General features: G+C 35.4%; 1 protein-coding gene across 5 annotated transcripts in view; it reads left to right on the top strand.

Moving 5' to 3' along the window:
- The window catches only part of CHM (CHM Rab escort protein), a 187,413-nt gene that overhangs the window by 150,824 nt on the left and 24,160 nt on the right, over positions 1 to 12,429 (top strand). For all 5 annotated transcript variants that reach the window (XM_003824441.6, XM_024927340.4, XM_034950572.3 and 2 more), the window contains one exon: positions 3,439 to 3,535. In XM_003824441.6, the coding sequence (XP_003824489.1) occupies positions 3,439 to 3,535 (97 nt within the window). The remainder of the gene's footprint in view (positions 1 to 3,438; positions 3,536 to 12,429) is intronic.

The raw sequence follows: 12,429 nt of genomic DNA, 5'->3' as shown, positions 1-12,429 counted from the left end.
ACTGCTGCTGGCACCATTTTTTTTAAACAGACACAGACACATACACACACACAAACACACACACACACACACATACACAAGCATTTTCTATTTCATATATGCTAGTATATATATATACTACTTTCTATTTCATATATGCTAGTATATACTTTCATATATGCTGGTATATATACTATATAATATATAGTATATATATAATATATATTAGATATATATGCTATATATTATATATACTTATTATTTATATATTATATATACTTCATATATGCTGTTATATATTATATATAATATATTATGTAATTAATATATTATATATAATATATTATGTAATTAATATATTATATATAATATATTATGTAATTAATATATTATATATAATATATTATGTAATTAATATATTATATATAATATATTATGTAATGTATTATATATTATATATATTATATAATTAATGTATTATATATTATATATATTATATAATTAATATATTATATATTATATATGTTATATAATTAATATATAGTATATATTATATGTATTATATATTATATATTTCATGTATTATATATTATGTATTACATATTATATATTATGTATTATATAGTATGTATTATATACTATATATAATATGTAATACATATTATATATAGTATATAATACTATATATACATTATATATAGTATTATATAATACATTATATAATACATTACTATATATAATATGTAATATATAATTATACATTATATAATAATTATATAATACATTACTATATAATATGTAATACATATTATATACTATATATATAATGTGTAATACATATTATATACTATATATAATATGTAATACATATTATATACTATATATAATACGTATAATATAATATATTATATAATTATATATTATATACGTTTGTACTCTTGGCTTCCATGAAACTGCTCTTTGGTTCCCCTCATGACTCTGGCTGTTTCCTCTCTACTTCTTTAGTGGGCTCTTGTTCCTTTACTCAGTCCTTAAATATCAGGGCTCCTCAGTATTTTTCCCTCAGCCCACAGTATGTCTTGCTTTGGGCATACTCACTAGATGACTCTGTGTAGTCTCATGATATCAATTCTGCATAAATCTTGGTGACAGACACTTCTGTATCTCCCAGGAGTGTCTGGCCCACATGCTAAGCTTCCTGCTGGACATCTGTCAAATGGAATACACTCAGAACTGAACTCACCATCTTCCCTCCACAAACTGCTCCTCATCCAGTGTTCCCTACTTCTGGGAACAGTTCTGACATCCTTTCAATGGCAACTTCTTCCTTCCCTCTCTGACATCTCATCAACTTCACGTCCTTCAATGTACTTCCTAAAAGTTGCTTTGATCTGCCTTTTCTCACTGTTCCAGTTAGGTTCTCATCACCTCTGACTTGTAATTGGTCACCCTGCCTCTCATCTTGTCTACTTCAAATCTGCCTTCTACATATCCTTCAGAGTGATCAGTCTAAAGTGTGTGTCCTGATTGTCTTTCTTTGTTCCCTGTAGAGAGTTTTCTTCTTTCATCTTCTCTCTTTTTTTTTTCTTTTTTTTTTTTTTTTGAGTTGTGCAGTATTGATAGAATGATGAGACTTAGAGGGAAGAATAGGTGTGGGTCCAGGTAAATTTTATGGAAGTGATAGTAGAGGGTTGAGGGAATTCTTTTTTGATGGTTTTTTATCATCTCTATGAGGTTTGAGACAGTTAACTTCTCAGAGTTCAGGTGACGGAGGTACTGTAGTAGGAGGTTACTAATTGCATCTCAGTTAAAAAAAAAAAGGTGATAGTCGTAGAAATCAAAAGACGTCCTTACATGTTATTGAAGTCATTAAGGTACTTTTCCAATTATGGTCATGTTTTTAGTTGTACTCATTTAACTATTGTTCAACATTCAATGTCTTAGTGGCTTCTATCTCTTTAATGCTAAAGTACATTTTCTATCATGAACAAAGGGAGTTAAGAGGAACATGGAGAAATAAAGTTTTGAGACATTTTGAGGCTAGAAATGCACATAAAAGTAGGATAGTCATGGTTATCAAAATAATTTCTATGTAAAATTTGTTTTAGGTGTTTCATCTTTGGGCCATCACTGTGACATTCTCAGTCAAAATGTAGCATAGCACTTACAGGGCAAAGTGCAAATGGGCTTTTCCCTTTTGACAAGTATTTTCTATGTGAGAGGATAAAATTTCCTCAGATGAATATTAGTTTGAGGATTAGTATTGAAACTTTAGGATCTACAAAGAAACATTGACCTGGGTCGGGCGCAGTGGCTCACGCCTATAATCTCAATACTTTGGGAAGCCAAGGTGGCTGGATTGCTTGAGGTCATGAGTTGGAGATCAGCCTGGCCAACATGGTGAAGCCCCATCTCTACAAAAAATACAAAAAAAAAAAAAATAGCCAGGTGTAGTAATGCATGCCTGTAATCCTAGCTACTTGGGAGGCTGAGGCATGAGAATCACTTGAACCCAGGAGGCGGGGGTTGCAGTGAGCCGAGATTGTACCACTGTACACCAGCCTGGGCAACAGAGTGAGACTCCATCTCAAAAAAAAAAAAAAAAAACAAAAAACATTGACCTGAAGGTCATTTAAAGTTTTAAAATATAAAGCCATCTAGCATATCATTAATGCCTAGGATAGCATACTACATATAAATAAATAGTACTTAAGAATAATTTTACATTTTACTTTTGATTCTGAGTTTCTAGTTTTATTAATGGAGTCTTTAAAAATTGTTTTCAAATGTTTTGATATATATATAGTTTGACTGCTTGCTTCAATATAATTGGAATGGGTAACATCTTTAATTATTAATGCTAACTGCTGTTTTTAGCCATTATGAGTAATCAAGATTGATTTAATATGGTCTGGTTTCAAACAGCAAAATACACATATTTCAGAACTAAGAAGTCATAATTGTATCCTTTGAAAAATGCAGATTGAGTATCCCTTATCTGAAATGCTTGAAACCAGAAGTGTTTGGGATTTCAGATTTTTTCAGATTTTGGAGTGTACCAGTTGAATGTCCCTAATCTGAATATCTAAAATCTAACATGCTCCAATGAGCATTTCCTTAGAGCATCATGTCGGTGCTAAATTTTGGATTTTGGAGTATTTTGGAATTTAGATAATGGTTACTCAACCTGTAGTAAGTTTATAGTAAGAAACCTATAGTAAGTAAGGATTTAATAAATATTAAAGATATTTAAAAGTTATTATCTATGAGAATTATGAAAATGATACATAAATGTTTCAAATTCTGTTCCAAAATTAAATCCTTACAAGCCATATTTTTTTCAGACATCAAGAGATGTTTGAAAAAGATACTCAGTTTAGAAGTTAACAGCATTTTAATGTTAGAAGAATGAAAATGAGATCTAACAGCTGTGTCTGATACTTTATTTTTGCTTTTTAGATTTCCATTTTGACAGTGCCAGCAGAGGAACCAGGAACTTTTGCTGTTCGGGTCATTGAGTTATGTTCTTCAACGATGACATGCATGAAAGGCACCTGTAAGCATAGTAGAGTGGTTATTTGTATTTTGTGTTTGTTTAGGGGGTAAAGGGGGCAGTTATTACAGTTGTGAAGGTTGTATTTGTAGAGATTTTCTCACTTTTTTATTATTCACAGTTTTTGTTTATATAAAAGATGGTTATAGAGTAAGTCATTTCACACCATCCCCTTACCTATAAACATTTCAGTGGCTAAATCTTCACAAGCATGATGTTTTAGTTCTCCAGTTAAGAAATTTTATGACTTTCAATTCTAATTTTTATTTAGCTTATTGAAAACCTGGTTGCATAACTTTTTTTATTGTTAATTTTTTTTCTTTACTTTCTTAGTCCATTTGGGCTGCTATGAAAAAATACCTTAGACTGGGTAACTTAGAATAAACAATAGAAATTTATTGCTCACAATTCTAGAGGCTGGAAAGTCCAAAATCAAGGTGCCAGCAGATTCAGTGTCTGATGAGGACCCGTTCCTCATAAGTGGCACCTTCTGTGTGTCCTCATACAGGCAAGGGGATAAAAAAGCTTCCTTGAACCCCTTTTTAAGAGCACTAATCCCATTTATGAGAGCAGAGCTCTTGTTACCTAACCATCTTCCAAAGCCCCTACTTCTTAATAACTTTTGCATTGTGGGCCTACTTGAGGTATTAAGAGGTAATACTTTTGTATTGCATATGTCAACAAATGAATTGTGGGGAGACACAAACATTGAAACCATAGCACCTTGAATTCTAAATTCTAAATCCAATTACTGAACTTTTTTCATGTATAAATTTTCAATTTATTTTGTTTATTTATGAGACTAAAGTTAAGGACTACTTTACCTGCTCTTTCACTTATTTGTTTCAAATTTTTTGTTTCCAGCATTAGATATCATGCATTCTACAACATATTTCTTGAGGCTATTTCAGTAAATAGGAGTCAATAAGTATACATTATACATCACTGTGTCTAGACCTAAGCTATGTACTATAAGTATTAGAAGCAGAAGGTGAGATACCTGATTTGAAATGCTCATAATCTTACTGCTCACCTAATGGAACAAGACTATTTATTAACCAAGTACAACATATTGTGCTAGGCATTTCATGGTACGTAAAGATGAATAAGATATTCCCTGACTGTAGGAGATTCACAGTCTAGTTGAACAGATAAAACAAGCACAGAAGTAGCTGGAAGATGCAAAATATGAGAGGTACCAACAAACAGTGTACTCTAGGGATTCATAGGAGGGAGACATAATATCATTAACTAGAAAAAAATTTTTTGTAAAAAAATATTTGAGTAAACGTAAGTGTTACTCAGATTGTCATGTGAGTTCTGAGAAGCAAAAAAACTAATATGGTTTTGCGTAGTCACAAGGAAAACTTCAGTGGGGAAATGTAGAGCTACTACTTAAAAATGGGAACATGTGGTCAGGCAGAAAAGTGGGAAGTCTGATGCCAGCAGAGAGGGTTAAGAAAACTTTTCAACATTGCTATAATCCTAAATTTCCTTTGGAAAAGTAGCTCAGAGGACCATTTCTCCTTTTATAGTGTATTAGTCCCTTTTCATGCTGTTAGTAAAAACATACCCGAAATTGAGAAGGAAAAGAGGTTTAATTGGAATCACAGTTCCACATGGCTAGGGAGGTCTCAGAATCATGGCAGGAGGCAAAAGGCACTTCTTAACATGGCGGTGGCAAGAAAAAAATGAGGAAGAAGCAAAAGCGGAAACCCCTGATAAACCCATCAGATCTTGTAAGACTTACACACTATCATGAGAATAGCACAAGAAAGACCGGCCCCCATGATTCAGTTACCTCCCCCTGGGTCCCTCCCACAACACGTGGGAATTCTGGGAGATACAATTCAAGTTGAGATTTCAGTGGGGACACAGCCAAACCGTATCATTCTGCCCCTGGCCCCTCCAAATCTCATATCCTCACATTTCAAAAGCAATCATGCCTTCCCAACAGTCCCCCAAAGTCTTATTTCAGCATTAACCCAAAAGTCCACAGTCCAAAGTCTCATCTGACACAAGGCAAGTCCCATCTGTCTATGAGCCTGTAAAATCAAAAGCAAGTTAGTTAACTTCCTAGATACAATGGGGGTCCAGGTATTGGATAAATACAGCCATTCCAAATAGGAGAAATTGGCCAAAACAAAGGGTTTACAGGCCCCATGCAAGTCCAAATTCCAGCGGGGCAGTCAAATTTTAAAGCTCCAAAATGATCTCCTTTGACTCCAGGTCTCACATCCAGGTCACACTGATACAAGAGGTGGGTTCCCATGGTCTTGGGCAGCTCCACCCTTGTGGCTTTGCAGGGTATATCCTGCCTCCCGGCTGCTTTCACAGGCTGGTGTTGAGTGTCTGCAGCTTTTCCTGGCGCAACCTGTTGGTGGATCTGTCATCATTCTGGGGTCTGGAATGGTGGCCCTCTTCTCACAGCTCCACTAGGCAGTGCCAGAATAGGGACTCTGTATGGGGCCTCCAACCCCACATTTCCCTTCCACAGTGCCCTAGCAGAGGTTCTCCATGGGGGCCCCACCCCTGCAGCAGTCTTTTGCCTGGGCATCCAGGCATTTCCATACTTCTTCTGAAATCTAGGTAGAGGTTCCCAAACCCCAATTCTAACTTCTGTGCACTCACAGGGTCAACACCACATGGAAGCTGCCAAGGCTTGGGGCTTGCACCTCTGAAGCCACAGCCTGAGCTCTATGTTGGGCCCTTTCAGCCACTGCTGGAGTGGCTGGGACACAGGGCACCAAGTTCCTAGGCTGCACACAATATGGGGGGACTGGCCCATGAAACCACTTTTTCCTCCTGGGCCTCTAGGCCTATGGTGAGAGAGGCTGCAGTGAAGGTCTCTGACGTGGCCTGGAGACATTTTCCTCATGGTCTTGGGGATTAACATTAGGTTCCTTGCTACTTATGCAAATTTCTGCAACAGGCTTGAATTTCTCCTCAAAAGATGTGTTTTCTTTTCTACTGCATCGTCAAGCTGCAGATTTTCTGAACTTTTATGCTCTGTTTCCCTTTTAAAATGGAATGCTTTTAACAGCACCCAAGTCACCTTTTGAATGCTTTGCTGTTTAGAAATTTCTTCCACCAGATACCTTAAATAATCTCTCTCAAGTTCAAAGTTCCACAAATCTCTAGGGCAGGGCCAAAGTGCTGCCAGTCTCTTTGCTAAAACATAACAAGAGTCACCTTTACTCGAGTTCTCAACAAGTTCCTCAGCTCCATCTGAGACCACCTCAGCCTGGACCTTACTGTTCATATCACTATCAGCATTTTTGTCAATGCCATTCAACAGGTCTCTAGGAGGTTCCAAACTTTCCCACATTTTCCTGTCTTCTTCTGAGCCCTCCAAATTGTTCCAACCCTCTGCCTGTTAACCAATTACAAAGTCGCTTTCACATTTTCGGGTATCTTTTCAACAATGCCTCACTCTACGGGGACCGATTTACTGTATTCGTCTGTTTTCATGCTGCTGATAAAGACATACCCGAAACTGGAAAGAAAAAGAGATTTAATTGGACTTACAGTTCCATAGGCTGAGGATGCTTCAGAATCATGGCAGGAGGCAAAAGGCACTTCTTACATGGCAGCAGAAGGAGAAAAATCAGGAAGAAGCAAAAGCAGAAACCCCTAATAAACCCATCAGATCTCTTGAGACTTATTCACTATCACGAGAATAGCGTGGGAAAGACCAGCCCCTGTGATTCAATTACCTCCCACTGGGTCCTTCCCACAACACGTGGGAATTCTGGGAGATACAATTCAAGTTGAGATTTGGCTGTGGACACAGCCAAACCATATCATATAGTGATTTGTGCTACAGGAAAATCTTCACCATGACAGTTGTTGTTATTTTCTATTATTACTTTAACTATTTTTCATGTCTTTTTATCTGTGTTAGCTTCTTAGATATAAAATAAAACTGCACCTATTATGGTTTTTGTAATTTGTATTTATTTTATGTTTGTGAATATTCTTTTTCAAATTTCCATTTTTAGTTTAGATTCACGGAGTATATGCACAGGTTCGTTACAAGGGTATATCGCATGATGCTGAGGTTTGGTCTTCTATTTATCCTGTCACTCAGATAGTGAACATAGTACCCCATAGGAAGTTTTTCAGCCATTTCCTCCCTTCCTCCCTCCTTTTAGAGTCTCCAGTGTCTATTGTTCCCATCTGTATCTCCTTGTGTATGCCAGATTTAGCTCCTACTTGTGAGTTCATGTAATATTTGGATTTCTATTTCTGTGTTAATTCACTTAGGATAATGGCCTCCAGCTGCATCCATGTTGCTGCAAATGACATGATTTTCTTTGATTTTATGGCTGCATAGTATCCCATGCTGTATATGTACCACATGTTTTTAATCCAGTCCACCGTTGATTGGCACCTAGGTTCCATGTCTTTGCTATCATGAGTAGTGCTGTGATGAACATGGGAGTGCATTTTTTTTTCTTTGTACAATGATTTCTTTTCTTTTGGATATATACCCAGTAATGGGATTGCTTGGTTGAATGGTAGCGCTGTTCTAAGTTTTTAGAGAAATCTCCAAACTGCTTTCCACAGTGGCTGAACTAATTCACATTCCTGCCAACAGTGTATAAGCATTCCCTTTTCTCTGCAGCCTGGACAGCATCTGTTATTTTTTGAATTTTTAATAATAGCCGTTCTGACTGGGGTGAGATGGTGTCTCTTTGTGGTTTGATTTGCATTTCTCTGATTAGTGATGTTCAGCATTTTTTCATATGTTTGTTGGCTACTTATGTATCTTCTTTTGAGAAGCATCTGTTCAAATCTTTGCCTGCTTTTTAATGGGATGGTTTTATTCTTGTTGATTTAAATTTTTTATAGATTTTGGATATTAGTTGTTTTTTGGATGCATAGTTTGTGAATATTCTCTCCCATTCTATAGTTTGTTTGTTCACTCTGTTGATAATTTCTTTTGCTGTGTACACGCTCTTTAGTTTAATGAAGTCCCATTTGTCAATTTTTGTTTTTGTTGCATTTGCTTTTGAGGACTTGGTCATAAATTGTAAATAGTCTTCATAAATTGTTTTGTAAATTATTTTTCCATTTGTCATATTTTAATATCCGCAGTCTAATAATTCATGTTCACTGTTGACAATTTGGAAGATATAAAAAAGAAAAGTTACTATAATCCCTCTACCAAATAATGATAAATACCCTTGGTGTATGATTCTTTGTCCTTTTTTCTTTGTATGGGCATGCACATACATTTTCATAAAATGCAATATTGTTTTATATACTGTTTTATAATATGTTTTTTAATAAATGTAGTACAAAAATGGTTTTGCATGTCTGTGATAGCATTTTCAGTGATTTTGGTTATGCCATTTAAACTGAAGTGAGACCTCAATTTTTTCAGTGATGCTTGGTAGAAGTAGAGCAATTATTGTCTCAAAGTTTTCTATCTTGCTAAGATATGGTCTTTTGCTAGAGAGTGTAGGTTTTTGTTGGGGTTTTTAAAATCTGAGACCATTGGTGTTTCCAGTTGTCAGTTTCTATGGCTCTTACTTGGAGATACATGATACAAAAAGAAAACCCAGGGGACTCTGCCATTTGCTCTTTGGTCCCAAGTTCTCTAGCCAGTCTGCTTTCTTTGTTCCAGCTTTCAGAGTCTTGCTATGTTGGTTTTATATATTATGTCTAAAATTTTTAGCTGTACTCAGGAAAAACCGGGATAACCTCCTTTATTCTTTCTGGATGTGGAAGTCTCAAAGTGCCCCCAAAGTTATATCGACTTACACATCCAATGGCAGTTTATAAACAAGCATGTCTGTTTTCTTCAAAGCCTCAAGAGCACTGAATATTATCTTATCAAAACTCTTTTGCCAATTTGAAAATTGAAATATTGTGTTTAAACTTGCATTTAATAACTCATAACGTTATGAGTTATGAGCTGTACCTTGGCCCTTTTTAGCCATGGCTAGAGCAGCTGGGATGCAGGGCACCACATCCTTAGGCTTCACACAGCAGGGGGCCCTGGGCCTGGCCCATGAAGCCATTTTTTCCTCTTAGGCCTCCAGGCATGTGATGGGAGGGGCTGCTGCAAAGGTCTCTTGACATGGCCTAGAGACATTTTCACCATTGTCTTGGTGATTAACATTTGGCTCCTCATTACATGTACAAATTTCTACAACCAGCTAGAATTTCTCCTCAGGAAATAGGTTTTTCTTTTCAATCTCATTGTCAGGCTGCAAATTTTCCAAACTTTTATGCACTGTTTCCCTTTCAAAACCGGATGCCTTTAACAGCACCCAAGTCACCTCTTGAATGCTTTGCTGCTTAGAAATTTCTTCCACCAGATACCGTAAATCATCTCCCTTAAGTTCAGAGTTCCACGGATCTGTAGGGCAGGGGCAAAATGCTGCCAGTCTCTTTGCTAAAACATAACAAGAGTCACCTTTACTCCAGTTCCCAACAAGTTCCTCATCTCCGTCTGAGACCACCTCAGCCTGGATTTCATTGTCCATATCATTATCAACATTTTGGTCAAAGCCATTAAACAACTATCTATGGAGTTCCAAACTTTCCCACATTTTCCTGTCTTCTTCTGAACCCACCAAACTGTTCCAACCCCTCCCTGTTACCCAGTTCCAAAGTCGCTTCCACGTTTTCAGGTATATTTTCAGCAGCGCCCTACTCTAATGGTACCAATTTACTGTATTAGTTCATTTTCATGCTGCTGATAAAGACATACCAGAAACTGAGCAATTTACCAAAGAAAGAGGTTTATGATGGACTTACAGTTCCACGTGGCTGGGGAAGCCTCACAGTCATGTTGGGAATCAAGGAGCAAGTCATGTGTTACATGGATGCCAGCAGGTAAAGAGAGAGAGCTTGTGCAGGGAAACTCCCTCTTGTAAAACCATCAGATCTCATGAGACTTATTCACTGTCACAAGAACAGCATGGGAAAGACCTGTCACCATTATTCAGTTACCTCCCGCTGGGTCCATCCCACAACATGTGAGAATTCAAGATGAGATTTGAGTGGGGACACAGCCAAACCATATCACCATAGTTTAATCAGTTTATCAGTACAAAAGTAGACAAATGGACTGGGTTTGGGTTTTTTAGTCTTAATAGTAAGGCTTACACCAGGAAGCCTGAGAAAGTTAAGTTTCAATTTATTATTTATACTATGCCGTGTTCTCAATAAAAAGAGAAGTTAATGTTCATTTAAAAATCCTGTATGCATTCTTTTTAAAATAACATTCATTACTGTAGTAGTGCTATAATAGAGTTAATGTGTAATATATAACAAGACTTAAGAAATACACTGAGATAAAACTGATATTTTTATCATTCACTTGTTCTTATTAAAGCTTAGATTCTTTTTTTCTCCTCCTTTTTTAATGCTTTTGGCCTGTTCATAGACATTCAGGAGCAATTTGTAACTTGGACATTAAAAGACTTTAATGATATATTTTCTTGCTGCTGCCCTAATTGAGAGTCACTGATGTCACAAATAGTTGCAAGTTGTTCTGTTCTCAGTCTGTCTTCTGAAACAACTAGCCTTATAATCTCATAGAAGGCTTTAAACCACCTTTTTCTTTTCTATTGATTTCTTTCTATTTCAAGTCAGAAAAAAGAAGAAGAAGCAAATATACCCTGTGTTTATTTTATGTATCCAAACCTGTTCGTAACTCATTTATTTTTCTCTTTTTAAGCTCCCCAATTATGGGCAAATTATATAGTTTAGAATGTTACACAGTCATTCTCTTTCCTAACTACTTTTACTTCCAAATCTCTTTTAAGGGTTTTGACTTTCCTATACCTTTTGAATAAAGCATATCCTGAGCACAATAGAACATGTTTTAAAATTCACATAATTGTTTCTTTACAGAATAATGTAGAAACATAATTTCATTATTTTCCAGGTCAAGCACCAAAAACTGAAAATACTAAATATGCTTATTATGCCATAACATCCCACTTTTGGGGGGAAGGATGTGTGGAATTTGACATTACTCATAATTGGAAAGAAATGTATATTCAGAACAATTTGTTTCAAATAGAATTCTTGGTGGAAGGCTTTTTACCATTCTATCTGAATGTTGTTATTTATATATGTCTACATTAGCTATGTGGTGGAATTCTCATATTTGTAGTAATTATGATGTTGAAATGTTTGTGATCATCCATTTGATCATGGTTTTGTAGAAATCAAACAATAAAATCGTGTTTAAGAAGAATAAATTTTAAATGTAAATTTTATATTTTTAAAAAATCATTAACTCTAAATGGATTTTGTTGTGACTTATTTTCCCTTCAAACAACTACTTAAAATAAGTGGACAAACACATCTATACATTTAAACTTTGGTTCCATTGCATAAGTGACAGACATGTAATCAGTATTGCTAAATGAGTGGAACCAAGTGCCTTCCCTTGCCCTAAAACTTGATGCTGTAATAATGAAATCATGAAATAAACTTATTGTTCTTCCTCTTGGAAGAATCATTTGACAAATATTGGCAAGTACTGTAACTGATTTAGTTATACTTGAATAAATCAAATATAATCAAAATATAGACCAATGAGACTTTGTGACTTGTATGCATACCTCAAAGTTTATAAAATGAATTTTATAGAAAGTAAATGATGTAAACTTTGGTGATTTAATTAGAGTTCAATTGTTTAACAAAGAATGTGTTTTAAAGATATATTATTCATGAGCAAATTAACTTGGACATACTTGTTACAAAATTATGGCTTTTAGAGAAATTATGGGAATTCTTCAGTAAAAATTTAAGCCTTTTTGTAGCTTTAAACACTGGATTTCATTTATGTCTAATCTAGTTTGTCCATTATTCATTAGCCATAACAATCTATATGTGAAGATGTATTTTTCTTTGAAAAATATTACTGA

Source organism: Pan paniscus, chromosome X (genome assembly GCF_029289425.2).
Source record: "Pan paniscus chromosome X, NHGRI_mPanPan1-v2.0_pri, whole genome shotgun sequence".
In the NCBI taxonomy this organism is placed as follows: domain Eukaryota; kingdom Metazoa; phylum Chordata; class Mammalia; order Primates; family Hominidae; genus Pan; species Pan paniscus.
Note: the sequence above shows the minus strand (reverse complement) of the source record. Positions and strands in the feature narration are given on the sequence as shown.